At 37.5% G+C, this 21,364-nt stretch overlaps 1 protein-coding gene across 2 annotated transcripts in view; it reads left to right on the top strand.

Annotated features, from left to right (window-relative positions):
* UBE3D (ubiquitin protein ligase E3D) overlaps nt 1-17,874 on the top strand; it is a 58,770-nt gene extending 40,896 nt beyond the window's left edge. For both annotated transcript variants that reach the window (XM_032217013.1, XM_032217014.1), the window contains one exon: nt 17,260-17,874. In XM_032217013.1, coding sequence (XP_032072904.1) covers nt 17,260-17,292 — 33 coding nt within the window. In that variant the 3' untranslated portion in view covers nt 17,293-17,874. The remainder of the gene's footprint in view (nt 1-17,259) is intronic.
* The last annotated feature ends 3,490 nt before the right edge of the window (nt 17,875-21,364 follow it).

The raw sequence follows: 21,364 nt of genomic DNA, 5'->3' as shown, positions 1-21,364 counted from the left end.
ATTCACCCATGTTACTGCTAAGGGGCCACAATGACTCAGTGGTTAAAAAGAATAAGCTTCTCAGCAGGAGAGCTGACCGCTCAGGTTCGACACCTAAGCAGTGCAAGATGGAGTGAATTCCCATTACCTGCCCCAGATCCTGCCCACCTAAGCAGTTCGAAAGCATGCAAATGTGAGTAGATAAATAAGTACCACTTCGCTTAGAAGTTAAAAGCATTCCGTCCCCAGCATACAGTCATGCTGGCCAGATGACCATAGAAATATTTTAGGACAATTCTGGCTCCCTCAGCTAGGAAACGGTGATCCTAGAGTTGGATACAACTGGAAAAGTAGCAAAGTACTTTTACTACTTGCTATTGAATCCCCGGAGGTCCCAAAGTCAGGGACCCAGGTAGAGAATGATGAACTTCAGTTTATTCCTCTTCGGGGAAGAGGCTGAACTCAATTTCCTCTGTTTTAGGGAAGTCATCAACCCTGTCAATTGGAGGATGTAGCCATCTAATTGCCTGATCGTGTTTCTAAACCATTTGGGGGCAAGAATCAGCACCAAGACTTTGGACTGAACAAAGGAAGCCTGTGGCTCTTTTAAGGTTTCTTAAAACTTTATTTGAGCAGAAACAGGAGCTGGGACAATAATACTTAAAATGAGTGTTAATTTAACCTGTACCTTCTTACTTTATCTTCTGCCAGAGCCCAAGCCTTGCACACCTGTCTCAGGTTTTCTTACAACTGTCACCACCTTTATCATGTGGTGCCAGTCTGGCACCACATGGTAAAGGAAGAGTGCATTGTCCATTTATTTAAAAAGCACTTTAGCTCTTGCAATCTTTGGGGAAATTATTTTGCAAACTACTCCAAAAAATATACAAATATCGCTGTGTTGTTTTATAGTAATAAGTTACTGACTTTAATAAAACCCTAGGTTCATATAATAAAAGATACATTCTGGATATTTTATCTGAGGTCAGTGTGATTTCTGTTTCAAGCAGAAATAAGAATTCTCTATTCTGTTTAGCCCTTTGGATATCAGCGTTTAAGAGGGGGGGGGGGGACCGGTACTGCCATATGCTTGCATAATAAAATGCTGAAATGGACATGGCTGGCTTGAGGGAGAAACATTTCCAATGAATGCAAGATTCAGATAGGAAGGTTGTTTGAAAAAGAATTGAGTTTTGTATAGTTGGGGAAAAGTCACTCCTAGCAGTCATTCTGTTAAATTGGATAAAATGACAACATCAGGCTGCATTTTTTGATCTTATTCTATTTTGGAAATATATAAGCTGTATGAATGAATACACAAGAAGAAATTTCATCTCATATAAGAGGTTGAAACCCGCCTAAAACTATTGAATCCTATTCCAGAAATACAATTTTAGAGCCATGTTGAGATTTTGTTTTAATAAAGGAAAACTGGGAATTATGGTTCAAGGAGCTAAATGAATTGCTTATCTTGTCATAAACATTGAAGCTTAATTCTATAGGATCACTTTTTTAGGCCGAGAAGTTTACCAGTTTAATAAATATGCCTGGAGATTTTCTATACTATTACAGAAATTTCATAACTAAATGTTATTTGATAAAATACATCACAGACACAGGATTAGAAAAAGAAAGTTAAGCAACAACTGGCAAGTGTAGATGTAATTTGTGATTACATTTGGGAGCGTAGATTTAAAAGTGCGGCTTTAAAAATGTTCTTAATAAACTGGTTCAGTTTGGGCCAGCTTTTTTATTCCCCTTCATTTGTTGCATTTTATAGTGGGAAATGAGAAAGCTCTTGAGAAGCAGTGTGTGTGTGGGGATGCTGCCTAGAGAAGCATCAGATAAGAGATGACTTAGCCCACAGCCCCACAAAGGATGGAGGAGGCACAGAAAGAACCTCTCTAGCTTCTCAGGTTGTAAAAGAGATGGTGGGGGATTTGTACTTTCAGATATGCAAGATTCTGTTATTGTAGCTTTATAATAAATTAGAATTAGCTCATCTGGTCGTACTTCTTACCTGGCCTAACTGGGCAGGCTGATACTTGTTGAATTTACTTCCCTTTATATCCAACTGGGAAACTCACTAAATGCTTACTAACAAACCAGGAGAAGGGAATTCTGAATGCAAGTACAGATCTTAACCTCAAACCAAGAAACAGGAAGAAAAAGAGTGTATCCTGGGTCACACATTTTCATCAATAAACATTATTCTTTTGAATAAGCCATCTAAATGACAGTCTTTTTTTTTTTAATATTGCTCTTGAATGTTCCCAGGGAGGCCAAACTGGATACTTGCACAAGTCCTATAACACAGAGGAGCTGGAACATAATCTCATGAGTTCAGGCCCTTTATTCCGAGGAAGAGATTCCACAGCCAAATCTCAGGGTGTTTCTTTTTCCAACATGTCAGCTTGTCAGTTTCCACAGAAATATTCTGACATTTGGCAGAAGGCCAGTCCTTCCTATCAGCAGAAATCATGACTCTGATTTTCTATTGAATGCAGGAGACTCAGCAAGTTTTCCCTATATGTCTTCGTTGTCACTTGAGGCAAATGACTTGAAATCATGACCAAAACATTAACATACACACAGCTTTTTCAGTTAACGTTCTGGTTTATAAAGTAGCTCCAGCTGTAACTTCTATAAAATCCCATCATTTCTAATTCTAAAATGGATATCCTCATTAAAAAAAAAATGTGTGACTGTTTCAACACCCAGAAAAAAGAATAGGGTGGGGTTTTGAAGGCCAATGCACCTGATGCTGCTTTATCAAGCATAAAAAACAAAAAAAAATCCAACATCATGCCAATAAATACCTCTAAGGTTTTACTGAAGTGTGGTTTTTATAAATGAGCAAATATGTTTAAAGGTTCTTGAGATTTTAAAGGATATGACCCTCTCCCCTAGCCATTTCCATTTTTTGTTAAGAGACAAAACTGCTTTTCAGAAACCTCATCCCATACAGGATGAGTTCAAGAGATGATCTGGTTTCTGAAAAGCCAAGTGACAACATAGTTGATGGAGTTTTTTCTTCTTGAGAGAAAATGTGCAATATTACTGAGAGTGGTAACACACTGAAAGCAACGACTGTAAAACCAAAAAGCAATTTGGATGTGATGAAGGGTACTGGACTGGAGAAGAGATGTTATTAGACATATCTTGTATTTGTTGAAGTACAAGAATTGCCCGGGCATATTACATGCTTTCTTTGGGTGATTCAGAACGTTGTCTCTGCAACTTATCTGTTCTCAATGAAATCAAAGAAATTGCACGCTGTACAGTATTTATTTAATCATTAGTATAATAGAATTATGAAGCAAATTTAACAGATAGCTGTGAAATTTTAAATCAACATTCAGAACAAGAATAATATGCTGGGAACTGAGAGACCTATTAACAATCCGAGACCTGCAACTTGGTTTTTAAGCAAAGCTATTAAGTAAAACTGCAGCTGTGCTGATCTTACTTCAGCTTTCCTTTCCTTCGCAGACCTGCAAAGATTGTAAATGTGAAGATTGATTGCAAAGTTTTTCATTATCCATCGTAACTGTGAATCATCACTAAATGAGGATTTACAGGTAGTCTCTGTTTCCTGACCATTTGTTCAGTAACTATTCAAAGTTACGATGGCGCTGGAGAAATAACATTATAGGCCCTTTACAATAATTAACCACTTTTGCAACATCCCTTAGTCATGTGATCACCATTTCGGTCAACACACATCCTGTGTCTGACCTTTTTCTTCCTTGCAGAACAGAGATTGGAGAGCAGAATTGCAAGTCACTAAGCTGTTGCCTTTCTATGCATTGAAAGCAGTTGGCTGTGCCCACAACCTGAGACTAGGAGCAATGGACATGCTATGCAAACAGCTTACAGTACTCACTTGAAATCTCTTTCTCTCCAATCTCTCTGCTCTGAGAGATGGGCAAGGAGGAAAAAACAAGCACTTTCTGTAGGCAATCTCTCCTTTGCCTGCCTTTTTTCCCCATTGCCAGCATGATCACATTGCTTTCATTGTGTAGAACAGGGGTGTCCACATTTTTGCAAGGAGGGCCAGATTTGGTGAGGTGAAAATGTGTGGGGCCGACCATTCAGCCTGACATTCTTTGAACCATTAACATTAATGTGGGGTGAAGGAAAAAACACCGGCCAGCGGGGATGAGTGACAGGCTGAGCCAGTGGGGAGAAGAGGCTGCTGGCTGCTCAAAATTTGAAAATGGGTTGCAATAGCAATAGCAGTTAGACTTATATACCACTTCATAGGGGTTTCAGCCCTCTCTAAGTGGTTTACAGAGTCAGCATATAGCCCCCACAGTCTGGGTCCTCATTTTACCCACCTCGGAAGGATGGAAGTCTGAGTCAACCTTGAGCCGGTGAGATTTGAACCGCCGAACTGCAGATAGCAGTCAGCTGAAATGGCCTGCAGTACTGCACTCTAACCACTGCACCACCTCGGCTCACAGTTGACCCCCGGGCCAGACTTTGGACATGCCTGGTGTAGAAGAACAGCTTACTCTCTTGAAATCTATTCCTCTCAAATCGCTTCGATCTGAGATGGGAGATCTTCCACAACCTTTTTCAGATAGCTTTTTGCTAAAGCCCTCTATCACTTGTAGTTTCTAACTTAACTCTCCTGAGATTAGTCTTACTCTGAACATTGTCTTGGTGGCAACAAGGGTGCAAATGTTTCTCTTACTTAATCTGTAAAAAAATTCTGAAACTTCTTTTGGGAGAAAGGTTTTCCAATGTTCTTGCTTCACCTAATGGGCAGATTCTGATGTAATCCCATGACAATAATTTGTAGAATTAAATCTGACCTGAGACTAAAGTTAGACCAAGGTTAGTTTTAGGATTAGGGTTATATTTTACCCAACATTTGCAAACCCTCCCCTCAAAAAAAAACAGATGGGTTGGTTTTCCTCTGCAAATGCTTGCACCTAACATTTTGATACTGCAAGAGAAAGCCAACAAGACTACATCAACTTAGGTGCGGGAGAAAGATGCAATCTTGTTCTGTGTTTTTCCTTAATGAGGATTTGTTTGGGATTTTTTGGTGCCTTCAAGTCAGTGTTGACTCCTAGGGACTGCCCGAACTAGTCCCTCAGTTTTCTTAGCAATATTTTGGAACTGGTTTGCTTCTCTCTTCATCAAGGGTTGAGAGTGACTGGCCCAAGGTCACCCAGTTGGCTTTGTGCCTAAGGTGGGACTAGAATTCACGATCTCCCAGTTTCTAGCCTGGTGTTTTAACTACTTGGTGAGTCTTGGTGGTACTGTGGCTAGAGTGCAGTACTTCAGGCTACTTCTGTTGACTGCCGGCTGCCTGCAATTTGGCAGTTCAGATCCCACCAGGCTTAAGGTTGAGTCAGCCTTCCATCCTTCCAAGGTGGACCTAGATTGTTGGTACATAAGCTGATTCTGTAAACAGCTTTGAGAGGGCTGTAAAGCACTGTAAAGTGGTATATAAGTCTAAGTGCTATTGCTATTGCTACTCATATGAAAATGATGCACCATAATCAAAAGATGGAGGTATCGTTTTCTCTTAACTTATTACATGAATATTCTTTTAGGATATTCTCTCGGAATATCCTACAAACTGATATATTATGCAGCGGTTAGAATAAGTTATATAACTTTCTTTGTGGTGTTTTATCAAGGAGGCTCTTTAATACCATACATATTTATCACTGCCCTTGCAAAATAAAGTTGCAGCATTTGGATTAACTCTGAATTTTTTAAGCATTTTTTTCTTTTAACACCACTCTATCTATCACTGTCATTTCAATATTTCCTCTCAAGAGGAGAGAAAATGTGAGGAGTGCTATGTGAATGAGGTTTGAAAACTTAGATAAGGCTTTCTGGTAAACTGGCTGTAATGAATCCTCTGTTTCTAGTTGCATTTCTTTCTGCCACAGTTAATAAAGGTACTTTCAGCTGTATTTTTCCTCTCAAAGTAAAGCCTGCAGTGAAGCTCAAATTTGGCTTCCTTCAGGGTGTCTTGAGGATATATTCCAGTAGGAGATATTCTCATTAAAACAAAAACCTATAGTTAAGATTGCCTCTAAAATTATCCATTTTGTAAGCATTTCCCCACTCTTGGCACTAGATAATTCACATTGTACCCATCAAGATTTAAGTGTTTTTAAATTCTAAAATAAATACTGACTTGGATCTGATGCATAGAGAGGAGAGATTTTTCTCTGGGGATGTTATCAGGCTTTAATATTTATTTATTTGTTTGTTTAATTTATATCCTCCCCCACAATCTTACTAAATAGTATCCAGGAAGGAAAGTTGGTTCCTTGCTAGTTATCCTCCTATCAATAGGTAAATATATGTTTATTCAGGTAGACTTTGTGTACATGACATGGGTTTGCTAATGGGTAGCTTTTATACTTTTAATTTGTATTTCTTTTTATAATTTAAAACTGATTCAAATGTCCACCTTTGAAAGTGACTTATCTTTTAATGGTTTTGAAGAATTAAAATTATATCAAACAAACATTGGCATTTTTGTAAAAGACATAATAAAAGGGGGAAAATTTGCAAAGAACCATAAATACATTTGAAATCCTAAGATAAGATACATACTTTTTAAAATACATATTCATTATTTCTCCCCGAAATATATTTCTAAATTGTATATAACTTATTAGGGATTCTTTTATTGATAAGCTTCAACAGAAACTTCATTAAATAATGTCAGCTCTTAAGTATTGATATTTGCTGTATTTAATAGCAGTATAAATTGTCAACTGGGAACCTATATTTTTAAGTCTATGTGTGAGAATCCAGTTTTATTCAACTGTTCCATGTTTGCAGTGCTGTTAACTATTATGTATGGGAGTAAGTCTTTAAAATCATTCATGCCAAGTCTACACCATCAATTTCAAAAAGAATATGTCTCTAACCTTTCTTTCTATTTCTTCTATTAGGATCCCAGTAGAAGTAGACAATAGCATAGACATTACTATTTATAAACTGTTAATGAAAACATTAAATGGGAGCACACCGACTTTAAGGGGGGAGTAAGTAGCTTAGGATGGTATTCTTTTGAAAGAAAGAAAAATGAAAATTGGTAACTTTACTAAATTATTAAAGTTAATTCTTTTCCATTATTCCTTTTTGAATGTAAATATATGATGCTCATTTGACATCTTCAGTCTCCTATGCTAAAGAATACAATGCTTACACAGATAGTCTTTGTTTAACGTTCACTCATTCAGCGAATGCTTGAAGTTATGACACCGACAATTATGTTAGACAATTATGAGAGATACTTACAACTAAATGTTTGCAACCATGCGCTTTCTATGGTCACATTAGTGATAGTGATTGGCTGGCAAGTACGACATTGAACCATCCCACAGTCATATCTTTGCCATTTGTGAGTTTTATTGCAAATGAAGCTTTCACAAGCAAAGTCAATCGGGAAGCCAACAAATGCCAACAATGTGACTGTGGATGTTGTGACTATGTGCTAGTCGCCTAACGATGGCAACTGGAACTGCCGGAATTGCTGTCATAAATCATTGCATTCCCATAATGTCGACTTTATGACCATTTCACTTAGTAACAGAGTTCCTGGTCCCAATTACCATTGGCAGGTAAGAACTACTTGTAGGTCAGTTCTGATTGTGCAGTATTTGCTGTGGTTCTACAGTGTATGCATAATGGATTTAAAGAAAAAGTGTTAGTTGCACTAAACAAATATTGTTAGAAGCTCTCTTGTATATTTCATTAATGCTTTATGCTTCTAGCAATGAACTAATTTAAATTTACTCCTGCTGCTAAAGGTCTAGGCATTGTCCCTCCTGCTTCCACAAGTTTTATTAAAAAACATACATCAGTTAGAACAAATGCAGCAGAAATGCTGTATTTAAAATTACTTGTAACATACACCGCGTCTGTTGCTTCTAGGTGTCAGTAGATAATGGTTGTAAATGGTAAGCTCCTGAACGCATTTCAATCAAACATAGGTTACCAGTTATTTCTGTGCCTATAATTTTGTTAAGTAAATTGTATATCCAGCTTCTCCTCAAATGGTTTTTATCATTTTAAATTTAAACAACTTCCTGCTCATATTCCCTTTCTGAAATTTTCTACCCATCAACCATGATGAAGGGAGAAAATTAGGGAATTTCAAAGGTGCAGAAAGTCATTAAGCTTTCAGACATGTTGAAATTAATGGATTTGCGTCTCTTACAGAGCCACAAGACAAGACATTCTGAAATTAATTGGCCCTTCCCTCCTTTTTTTAATATTCTATCAGCTTTTTTTTTTAAAGCTACCAGTAATAGTTCTGCAGTAGTATATTTTGAACTTCTACATCCTATTTTAGAAAGTAGTGTCGTTCCTAGGGATATGATACACGTTTGAAAGCAGTTGTTTTTCACATGCATAAGAATAAATTATTCTGTCATCATAACAACAATTTTGTCATCTATTACTGTCAGCTTCTCAAGGTAGACAGAAACAACAATATGAATGCTAAAACTGCTTTTATTTTAAGTCACAGTAATAGAATCTTAGCAGATCTTAATATCTCCCCTCCCCTTTTTATTTTTGTGAGAATTAGGGAAGGGAGGGTCTCGTCCAAGAAAAATTCTCATATTATACTTCTGCCCCCAACTCAGATTTCTTTTATCTGACTGTTGCCATGGTTGTGGCTCTTCCTTCTGTCTATTACATAGAGATAGGGGAGACTTAGGAAAAAAGTTCCAAAGTTGCTTGATTTAGATATTTCTGATGGCATAAGTATCAATTAAACTCTGCTTACAAGTACATCATCTCTTTATGTCTGTACTTGTCTCTTGATACGCATTGAGCTATACAATCTCTAAAAGGATTCTTTTTCAAGACTGCACTCAAAACTATATTCAAGTTTAGATGCAAGAAGGACAAAAAAAAAGTTGAGCATATTTATATGATTTATATGCCAGGAGGTCTCAAAGTGAGTGGGGACCCCCTGAAGGGTCACATAGAAATTTATGGATCACAGATATTTTAAAAAGTTATTTATCCTTGGACAGGCAAACTGGAGCATTATCAACACTTGCTTCAGGCTTTGTTGTGGCTGCACATGCCCCCTACTGGTTCACAAATCTGGAAAATTGTTAGGATATATAAATTACATTTTATTTAATTTTAATATATGATTTTCTCACCCACAGCTAGCTCCAGTAAAGTTATTATTGCATTCATAAGGGGGGGGCATACACACTAATAATGCTAGAGTTTTCAAAGTTTAAGAACCCCAGTTATAAAAGATAAACATGAAGATGTATGTTTTCTGGGGTGAAAAATAGATCACTCTTGCAGAATTATTTCTTTGGTCCTGACATGCCCTGATCAAAGGACTATTCGGATGAAAATGTGTTGTCCAGTTTTCTCCTACCCTTCCCATTTTTTTCCCCTAATAAGCCATTTCGTTGATATAGCCCAGTAATGAATATGTCATAGTGATGATAAAACTCGGCTCATGTACAAATGGTGATTAGCAATAGCAGTTAGACTTATATACCGCTTCATAGAGCTTTCAGCCCTCTCTAAGCAGTTTACCGAGTCAGCATATTGCCCCCACAGTCTGGGTCCTCATTTCAACCACCTCGGAAGGATGGAAGGCTGAGTCAACCTTGAACCTGTGAGATTAGAACCGCTGAACTGCAGATAACAGTCAGCTGAAGCGGCCTGCAGTACTGCACCCTAACCACTGCGCCACCTCGGCTCTTAGGGCTCTTAGCAGCAAAGGAAGACATTTGCACTGAAATTGGTCAGCAGCACAAACACATGAACACATATCTCATTACTGGATTTCTATCCACACAGGAACAATTAATGTAGGAACAAACAGTGACATTACAGGAGGTAGAGAGGTCCTTGGTGTTCTCTGAGGTTGCTTGTTGTTTTGCAGACATTTCATTACCTTAACTAGGTAACATCATCAATGCTAGCAAGGAGTGCTGTTTGCTGTCAGTTTATATTCTAGTCAGAGGTGGGTTTCTCCCGGTTTTACTATTGGTTCGCTTCACATGCTCTTCACGGGCGCAGTTCAATGTAAACTGTTCTTCGCGCATGCGCAGAACAATTTAGTGAACTGCACATGCGCGTGCACTACTAAACAACATTCCGGTAACAGCAGCAGGTGACCAGGGAACTGGTTTGGGGGCATGGCCACCCTGGGTCGCTGCTGGTTCTGCAACCCAGGCCAAACTACCACTACCAGTTTTGCCAAACGAGGCCAAACTGGGAGCAACCCACCTCTGATTCTAGTGACTGTCTGGGTGGTTGGGAGTGGTCTTAAGGGTTCTTTGGTTGGGTTGTTTAGTGATGGCTCTTTGGCAGTTTCTTGACTGGGGTTATTGTTTGCTTGATTGAAGTTAACCTTGGAGTTAATCTGTGCTGATTATTGGCGGAGAAGTGCTGGGGTCTTTTTGTTCTCCTTTGGGCTGGTTGATTGTCTCTTTTTCATGGTCTATAGATGTTGTTAATGTCTATTTGTCTAGTGATGGCTGATTTGTCAGAGCGCCAGACTTTTAGATATTCCCTGGCATTTTTGGACTTGGCCTAGGTCTAGGATTGTCACATTTTCCCAATTGAAACTATGGTTAAATCTGTCTATATGTTGTGAAATTAAAGAATTCCTGTCATGTCTTCTGACTGCCAGTTGGTGTTCATGGATGAGTTTTGCCAGTCTGCAAAACTCAGACATTGAGACAGGTATTTATTTATTTATTTATTTATTTTCCAGCTTATTGCCCTTAAGATATTTAGTATCTTTTTTCCTCCATGTTTTATTTATATAATATTCAATTTCCATCTAAGAATGTGTGATCTGGGTACATTTATTTTTAAACAATCATAATCTGCATATTTGTTGTAGTATTCATCACAATAACATTGATAATGTAAAAATATAATATGATAACAACATTAAAAGCATGTGTATTAGGCAGTTATAGGTGTACCCTGCTATTGAAACTGTTCTAGTGTTCTAAATCTTTCTGATTGCCTAAATTTTTACTACAGATACAGATAACCATCTTGTTTCAAAACATATTGATGGTATGCAAACATGATAAAATAATCCAAGTATAACCGTATAAGACTGTTTACATTAGCCCTGAATTGTTGCTATAAAGTTTTTGGAGAGACAGACCGCTTAATTCATGCACATCAGAACTGATGACCCAATTCGGCAAAAATGTTGGACTTCCATCATACATACAGCCACCATGACATCAGTGGACAAATCTTCAGGCAGATCCTATCCCCCACTCCAAATTAGACACAGAATTCCATTCCTTCATGCAGAGGAAGATGGAAAGAAATTTCTCCCTACCACTTTTTGCAAGAAAAAAATGTCATGTTTCTGATCTGTGATAATCTTTCTTATATATAAATGGCTATGTGTGTGTATGTTCCAGCATAACTCTGGAATGCCTTAAGCAATTTCAACCAAACTTGATACACACATGACTTACTCTCTGGAAACAAATACTGTGGGTGTAAGACATCCCTAACACCCCTCGGGGTGTGTATTCTATTAAAATACAGCCTGTTGTGCCTTAAAAAGACTTCTACTGTACTGCTGTAAAATGGCTTCTACTGTACAGCACAGTGGAGTTGCCATAGTAACAGCTTCACAGTACTCCACAAGGGGGGTCCCTTTGACAAAAATCTAACATTAGATATTACGTTTGGTCTGGACATTTCCCCCCTATAAATAAATACCTGGGCAATGCTGGGTTATCAACTAGTATAAAATAAGCATGAAAATAGCAGACTCAATACAATAAAGGTGAGTTGCATATAATGAACATCTCCTTTTCTTAGATCCTACATTGACATACCTGAGAATTAAGGAAGTGTTCAGGCATAACTCAGATAATTACTTTTTCCGAGGGCGTATATGTAATGCCAGCATTAGATTCTAATTATGTCCTCCATTCCATACATAACTAAACCCTCTTTAAAAAGTAATATTGCTACCAAGTGTAAGTTCCATAGGCTTGAATGAATTCCCCATTATAGTTTCTTTTATAATGTCTAAAAGAACAGATTCTCATCATTCTTTTGATGATTGAGAACAGATTCTCAATCATCTAGTTCATGGTTGTTCCAAAGGTGCTTTTTTTTTCAAGAAGCAACTGAACTTTCTTTGTTTTTCCTTGAAGAAATTTCACTTCTCATCCAAGAAGCTTCTTGAAACTTTGTTTTTCCTTGAAGACATTTCACTCATCATCCAAGAAGCTTCTTCAGTTCTGACTGAGTGGTGGGGAATGGAAGGATTTATATTCCATGCAGTCATCTGGTTGTTAGTCTGACTCTGAGAGTCGTTGAGGCCACTTGGAGGTTTCTCTGTACCAGAGAACATTCTTTTAGAACATTCTTTTAGAACTGTGATGGCAAACCAATGGCACATGCGCCACAGGTGGCACGCCGAGCCCTCTCTGTGGACAGGTGAGTCATTGCCCCAGCTCAGCTTCACTGTGCATGCGCGCATGCCTACCAGTCAGCTGATTTTCAAGTCTCTACAGAGCATGCATGGGTTCAGGGAGGCTTGCTAGGCCCAAAATGGGCTGTCGCTCATGCATGTGCCGGGGGGTGGGGAGTGTGGGGGTGTCACACGGGCATTGCACTATAGGTGTGGGCACACACGCACATTTCCAGCACACAATGACAAAAAGGTTAGCCATCACTGTTTTAGAATGTCTATTGATTAGGCTTAAGATTACAGAAGTTTAATTTTTTCTTGAAAGACAAAAGACTCAATGTTAGCAGTATCTGTGATTTTATGCTTTCCTGTTCAGGGTTTAGGAAATAAAAGTTTGCTAAACAGGATTTTTAAGAAATATCAAACAAAATTAATATTTCTGTGTTGAGCCCCTCTTTACATCTTGCTGCCTTCTAAGGCTTGAAAGGGGTAGTCAGGTACCCATTCTCTCTTTTAAATCATCTGGAACTGAAATTTTATTTTCTACTTTGCTATTAGCCAGGGTAGGCCAGAATAGAAAGAGATGTAGAAGCTTGAAACATCACTTTATTGATACATGCTATAAATAAATATATAAATATATAATCTTGAAAGCATCACCATTTTCCAGGCTGTGTTTCTTTCTAAAGGTTTCTCTTATTTCTTGAGCCTTAAGCATGTTTTTGTTTTTTATAACTATTTCTGCATAATTACTCCAAAGTCATCTCAATGGCTCTTTAACTCACTTTCCCACCCATTTCATACCAATTTAAATTTCCTTTTCTGCTAATGGAGTTCATAAGTAATCTGTACATTTTCCCCATTTCATAGTGTTTTCTAGTAATCTTATTTGTTTAAAGCAGTTATATGCCACTTGACCCTGGAGTAAAGTCAAGTAAGTAGTAAGTCATATATATATATATATATATCTTACTGGGATTCGAATCTGGGCTGTATTACATATTAGGCAGCTGTATTAGCCACTAGGCCACAGGTTCTCCTCCTTTATCAGCTAAGCCAGGGAAATAGGTATGTATTGTGTCACAACCCCTGGTATGCCCAAATGTGGGAGGAAGGCTACTGCTTCCTTTCTCTGTCTATCGGCTCATCACAAGAGACCATCCAGACAGAAAGCCATTATTTTTACTGTTGCCTTTGTTACATTTGTGTTGCATTTGTGCTGATAAATAAATAAAGGGAGACTAGTATAGATCTATTTCAAGCTATTTAGCTCTCATCAGCTAGCCATACCCTTATTGGGATATATATAAAACGTACGTGTGTGTGTGTGTGTGTGTGTGTGTGTGTTTACAATTGAAAGTAGAATCATAATCATTGGCATCCTTTGGACGACCCAATGATGCCATTATCAATATTAATCAGTCATGTCATAATACTAATGATATACAGAATGCAAGATACATCATTTACATAATGAAACATGACATACATGATGACACTCTCCTCCCCATGGATACCCATCGTCATATTTTAAAAGTCAAGAAGTAACAGATATAAGTTGTAAAGTGGTTTTAAATGCTGATATTGTTTATTGTTCTTATTGTTTACAAGAACAACTACTCCAAAATGTGAAGATTACTACAGAATTCTGCAGCCAAACTTTTGAAGGGCCAAATAAACAGAGCAGCCTGAACAAAGGGTGCCAGAAAAATTAAAGATAGCAGAGTTAATTTTCTCACACAGTAACAAGCTCTGAGGCACACTCTTCTGTTTGTTTACTGTCATTTAGATAATATAACATAGGAACTTCAGTAGCTGCGACTTGTAAATCTTTTCAGTAATTAACATATGCAATATGACTAGGAAATTAGAGTTAAGAAAGTTCTTTGGGGACCTTTTGAAGTTTTTAGTTCAAGCCATGTTAATGTTAATCAAGATTAGAAAATGTTAATTACCACGGAATCCTAGTGTTAAAGTAAGATAGGCAGCTTAAATCAAAGTTGTGCTATGATCTTGAAAAGAGCATTATTCTTGAATTTGTTGAAAAGGTGCTCTTTAAGATTGATTGGAACACCCAGGGAGAAAATTTCATAGGTACAATTTCTTGCCACGTTCCGAAAGCAATTATGTGAAACTCGTTTGGAGTTTCTAACCCCCAATCCTTTACCAAGGAACCAAGTAATCAGAGTTTTGAAGAATATGAGTTGGGAAGTTCCTGATTTAGATGTCAGTTGATTGGATAATACGACCAAACTGGAAATTCAACTGGAGATTTACGATGTAATTCTAATTGGTATTTTGTTTCCATTATATCAGAAAATGCCAACATGGGATGTTGCAACTGGGAGCAGAAAGTATTGTCAGGGCAGATCTAGTTTGGATTAAAAATTAAAAAGCTGTTCACATTAAATTAATTGGGTGGTGGATGGCCAAGGCTGCTTTTTAAGTGAAAGGAACCCTCAGGAGTTGGTTGTATACATTTACCTTTTCCCTCAGCCAAAGCACTAGAAAACACATAATATTTGGCAGAATTAAGAGGGCACAAAATTCAAAGATACTTCAGAAGACAGATTTTATTTGTAGTCTTTCAATATTTTGCAGGAGACATTTTCTGTTGAGTTGGAAAAGTGGGAAATGAAAAATATAATTATAAATCCCCAGACCCCCGTTTTTTTCTTTAAAAAAAAAATTGTTCTATTTAGATCTTTTTCAGTGCTTTAGATTGTGGTGTTGCCAACGCCACAAAATTTGGAAAGCCTTGCTTTCCTGAAACGTAGTGGCTCTCAGAAATGAACTTTTGCTTTCCAGCTTCTTTAAACAAGCGATAGCATCTGCCAAAGGACCTGTGGTGGCACAATGGTTAGAATGCAGTATTGCAGGCTGACTCACTGCTCACTGCAAAACGTTCGATCCTGACTGGCAATATGCTGATTCTGTAAACTGCTTCAAGAAGGCTTTAAAGCACTATGAAGTAGTATATAAAGTTTAAGTGCTATTGCTATTACATGGTGAAAATTGCCATTACAGTTGAAAGTAGATTTGTTCCTAGCATTTTAAAAATGCTGGCTAATAATGATTTCTAATCTGTTTGCTAATATGAAGATTCTATATATTGCTAGCTGATATTCCCTTGATAAAACAATATGAAACAGGTCTTGCCTGATAACTAACACTCTGAGTTTGGAAGTCAAAAATCCAGGTAAATATCGGCAGAGATCTCCTTTTGTGAGCTGTAATGGAGTAATCAAAGTCCAGCTAATTCAAACAAATAGTAAGTCGAGGTAGTAGCTTGGAGCAGTGGACAAAAACAGAATGCAAGTACATTTAGAATTCTGGGAAAAAATCATATAGCAGAAGAATTAATGTTCAATGGTGTAGCAAAAGCATTGCGTACTTAAAAGTCTTGGGCATTTTCTTGGATTGAAAACAGCTTCAAATGCCTCCACTGTGTTTGAATTTTGGGGGACCTGCTTGTATTTCACAGGAAAAAAACAGGGATATCATTTTCATGTCTATTCATAAGTAACCTCATTAAAAAAAAGAAAACCTTTGCTCAACCTTTAGATAGGGCAGAGAAAGACCATTATCTTCTGTTTTTGAGCTAGCTGCATGTAACTGAAGACACAGCACGCTGAGATAGATGGACCAATGGGTCAGATCAGAAAAAAAACCACTTCCCTTATTACCAGCATCTGCAGCTACTTGGATTTTTTGCCTTTTATTTTCACTGTGAGCAAAATATGCCTTCAGTTAGCTGCCTTCTTTGCTATTTTCTGTGATATGCGGAACCTCTTAATAAGAACCGAGATAACATGAAATTTTCTAACATGGCAAATAGAATAATATTGATATCAGAGCCACAGGGAAGCACTCTGTATTTAATTATCTCCAGAAGCAAAACATCACTGTTCCCAAAAATCACAAATAGGGAGGGGAAGATTGGGCTCCATGCTACAAGCTCTTCCTGCTACTTTCATGTAGTCCTAGATCTATTTTTCTTGGGGAGATGGGGTGGGGGGTGGGGGTTTGTTCAGTTTTCCCTAATCTCTTAATGATGCATAAAATTATTTCACCTTTGCTTTGGCATTTATTTCTACAGATTTCTACTGCCTGTCCTATTTGAAAGATTTTCAGTTAATAGTGAAGCAAAACATGCAGATGAAATATAAGAAGCATCCCATCAAAAATTGCTCTCGTGTATGTTAAAACCCATCTGGCACAGCGAGCCAAACAAGAATGTTTTTGCACTGCTTTTGAAAAGTGCCTTTGGAACCAGTACATTACACTAACATGAAATCCCTAAGCAATCTACTGATTTTATTTCTGTATTCATCCTGTGATTTTTATCATTGTGATTCAAATGTCTTTGAATTACTGCAAAAGAATGTTTAGATTTATTTCACAAATTGAGGTAACTCATCATAAGAATTGTATTAATTTACTCAATGGGTGAACATGGAATTAAATGCCTAGATTCTAGATCCTTCAGGGCACATTAAGTTTTGGAAGGAATTTGATTATCTCAGCACTTTTTTGAGTCTTTGTTTCGTAAAGTGAAAATTTCTATACAGATGTTAGTAGTAGATCATGTCACATTATATCCAGCACAATTTATGATTTCAATCTATACTAAGAAGTCAGAAGAGATAAAAGTCAAAAAGGCATTTCTTCAGAGCGCGTTCCCCTTTGTAAGTCATTGGAGCACTTATCTGCATTGTTTATCTGACTATAACATATTGAGCATGGTTCTGTTCATTTGTGGGTGGATGTCTGTATAATTGTGTATGTGTTGAAGCTTAACTGTGCAGATGCTAATTTGTGGGCTATGTTTTGTTTTCCTGCAGGTTGCATTTCTGAAAATGTACCATGACCTGTAAAGAAAAACAACCATCTTTTGTTCTGTCAAGAATTGTGGAATATTAGACCTCAAGTGAAGATTATCTTTCTCCAAGTGGTACCAACCATCCTGAATCAAAAGCTGGATATTTCAGCTTTTTTATTGACTTTGGAGTCTTCTGATGTTCAGAAAATTTGACAGAGGCAAGTTCTTCAAGCATAGTTGTAAAACCAGAGTTCAGAGAGTGAATTAATTTGAAATGTCAGGAGTCTGAGATCACTGTAACTAATATCCTACTAATTCCCCAAAGAGAAGTCAATTATCTCCTGAAACAACATCAGCTTTACAAAGAAGGTTTGATAAGTAGCTCCTTTGCCTTTTTTGAGGAATTAGGAACCGGCTGCCAGGACTAGACATTGGATATTTTAATGTCCAAATGTAAAAGTAAACTGCAACCTCTTTTGGTAAGCTGTGTTTTAGTTAAAATTGAGAGTTCCTGCAAAGCAAAGGGGTTAAAACAGGACTTCTCAGAGTGTGAATTGGGTTTCTCTCAGTACCTCCATCACCTTCCATTGGAGAATCTCAAGCAACCTAGAGTGATCACAATTTTGTAAAAAAAAAATAAAAAACATGTAATGGGACTTGTGTGGAAAATATGAGAGCACTATCAAAACCCACTTTGAACTTTGCTGTTCATTTGTTTGAGTGATCCCAGAGGGAAGAGTTGCTGTACCCTAATCTTTAAAAATTCCTGTGATGTATGAAGTAAAATTGAATTCCTAGAAGTGATAGATTTATTTATTCTTTGCACATTCTTAACACTGATGAAAGCAATACTTTGATTTGGTGGGAATACTCAACACACAACTTCATTTATTATTTTAGGGAGTGACAGAGTTGAAGATCCATTGGAGTAAAGGTTGTTTTCCATATGCATGCATGATTTCTCAGTGAGCCGTGAGTGATAGTTATAAAGAACTGTGTATGAATGATAGGAAGTAGATGAAACTGGGATATGATGTGATGGGTATATACTCCAATGTGCCCAATTAGAAAGAATGAAGTTCCTCCAAGAATGATGGAGATGAAGAAGATTTTGAGGAGAATGTTTCATCCTTACAACTAGACATGTTATAAAAAGGAGTGGGATGTCTCAGAACCATGCAAGCAGTGGTGAAATCCTCTGAAGTCTACTACCGGTTCAGTGAGTCTTCTACCAAACGCATGCTTTGCGCATGCACGCATACTTTATACGCATGCGTGCCTGGGGCGCGCCTGCACAACACTAAAAAAGGAAAATTTTGAAGCCTTCCAAGTATGCAAAGATAAGTAGAATAGCAAGGGGAAGGATTCCACTGGGCCAAATTAGCTAGAAAGCAGGAAATTGAACAATTGTAGCTAATATAAATGCGTGTCACAGCTGAGGTCACCTACCTGATCGTTGGAAATACCGTTGGAATTAAGCATTTTTTGCTACTGGTTCAGGAGAACTGGCCTTTGTTTCCCAAAACTTAATACCAAAAATTAAGGTTTTTCCCCTTCTTTTTTGGACAACAGGAAATATGAATCCATGTACTGTATATAAGAGGGCCGCAGTGGCTAAGACACTGAGCTTGTCGATCAGAAGGTCGGCAGTTCAGCGGTTCGAATTCCTAGCGCCACATAATGGAGTGAGCTCCTGTTACTTGCCCCAGCTTCTGCCCAACTAGCCCACCTATCAGTTCGAAAACACATAAAAAATGCAAGTAGAAAAATAGGAACCACCTTGGTGGGAAGTTAACAGTGCTCTTTGTGGCTTCAGCGTTTAGTCATGCTGGCCACATGACCATGGAGAAGTCTTCGGACAGCGCTGGCTCTTCAGCTTAGAAACAGAGATAAGCACCACCCCTAGAGTGGGAAACAAGTAGCATGCATGTGTGGGGGAACCTTACTGTTACCTTTACTGTATATAAAAGGATTGTATGATATATTGTGTTTTTAAATCATTTAAAATATATTTCCGATCAAGAAGCACTATCCTATTGTGTATTTTGGGGCTTGAATTCTTAGGCTTAGTTGCACAGAGATGCCAATACATTTTCAAATGAAACAATGAAATGCCTTATTGAATTTTCATGAAAGTGGTGTAGAATTGATCTATGTAAACATGCAATGATTTCAAGGAATAAAAACATGTACCACAGTCCTTAAAAAATTTACTTAATTGGCTTTCTTTTTAACTCTATAGAAACCATTAAAGACTGCTTTGCTATATATATCATTAAATTAAGATAAATGAAATAGAACAGAAAAGAATAGGAATAGATTAGTTTTATTTGGCCATGTGTGATTAGACACTCAAAGGATTTCTAATTCTTTCTAACCTGCACAGTTGTGCATATTACAATATACCATATTTTTTGGAGTATAAGACACACTCCCCCCCCAAAAAAAAAGAGGGTGAAAATTTGGGTGCGTCTCATAGACTGAATGTAGCCCCGCCTACCCACCAGCCCCCACTCTTTGGCCTCTGCCTCCCAGCAATTTACTTCCTTGCAGCAAACAGGGAAAATGGAGCTTGCAGAGGTGGCAATAGGCTATGACAATCATTGCAGCCTGAAACAGCTGATTATCAGAAGGCCTGTGCTGAAATTGAAAGTGAAATGGGCTGTTTGCTGTTCGCTGCAAGCAGGCAAATTGCTGGGAGGCAGAGGCAAAAAAAAATCTTGTGCTAATGAGGCTAAACCGAAACAGGCTGTTTGCTGCAAGGAGGTAAGTCAATAACTAAATGCCTATATAGAATGTTCAAATTATTAGACTTATTTTTTAAAGACTGTTTTATTATTGTTCTAGACAACTTAACAAAATGAAGAAGCTTTTTAAAATAAATGCTTGATCTGAAGAGGCCCAGTGCTATTGTATCTTCTTTTAAATAGCAGAGAATAATGTATACTTCCAGAAAGCCATATCAATCTTAACAGCATCTGTACAAGTCTAGTCTGAAATGTTAACACCACAAACGGTGTATATTGTCTGTACTGTTTGCTGTTTGCTGCAAGGAGGCAAATTGCTGGGAGGCAGAGACAGATCCCCCCCCCTTGTTTTTCTCCCCAAAAGCGAGGTGTGTCTTATACTTTGGAGCGTCTTATACTCTGAAAAATATGGTAATATGAAGTAAAATATGACAAAAAAAAATGTACTACAGTCCTTAATACTTAATTGGCTTTCTTTTTAACTCTTTATAAACCATTAAAGACAGCATTGCTATATATATATATCATTAAATTAAGATTAATGGAATAGAATGGAACAGAACGGAACAGAACAGAATAGCTTTATTTAGCCATGTGTGATTAAACACACAAAGAATTTCTAATTATTTCTAACATGCACAGTTATGTCCTGGCCCTCGGATTTTTCTTTTAAGTTTTCCTTTACTTCAGCCAGCAGAACAGTGACCATAACAACATTTCCCATTGCATTGACTTGTTTTTTTCAGGTTACCAAACATGGCCTTTAATAGACTTTGATTTATGTGATCCTAATAAAAGCAGAATAGGCAAAGACCTTTATTGGAGCGTTGAAAAGAAAGTAGACATAGGACAATTTACAGTGTGCTTAGCTGCAAAATGGTATTTTGCAAATAGCTGAGGAAACATACCTCAGGCACTTTATTAAGAGAGCTTTAAAAAATAAATAGCATTTTAAAGGAGAAACTTGAGCTTTTATTATAGTTCATTCTTACTTTCTGTTAAAATCTTGGTTTCACGCTGTGGCTTATAATTTGACTGTTACCCAATCTGTTCCTCAATTTATGAAGCAAGATTTCCTTTCCTATTTACAAATGGATTTGTAGCATCCATTGGCAGTTCTCCATTTATTCACCAAACAAGTACTAGGAAACCCCCGTAATTTGCTATCAGCCACAAAGCAAGAGGAAAAGTGTCAAATTGGACTGCTTCTCATGGATGAAACAAATCAACTGATTTTCAAAAGAAATGTTTAAGATCATCCAGGAATCACTGCAAACTAATGTGTTCTTTATAAAGCTAACATTGGCAATTGAGTTTTCAACAGAAGATAATATTTATAGCTGAGAGCTAACCATTGGGACCCTAGTTGTAAAAGTACCA

The sequence above is a fragment of the Thamnophis elegans genome, chromosome 4 (genome assembly GCF_009769535.1).
Source record: "Thamnophis elegans isolate rThaEle1 chromosome 4, rThaEle1.pri, whole genome shotgun sequence".
NCBI classification, from domain to species: Eukaryota; Metazoa; Chordata; class Lepidosauria; order Squamata; family Colubridae; genus Thamnophis; species Thamnophis elegans.
Note: the sequence above shows the minus strand (reverse complement) of the source record. Positions and strands in the feature narration are given on the sequence as shown.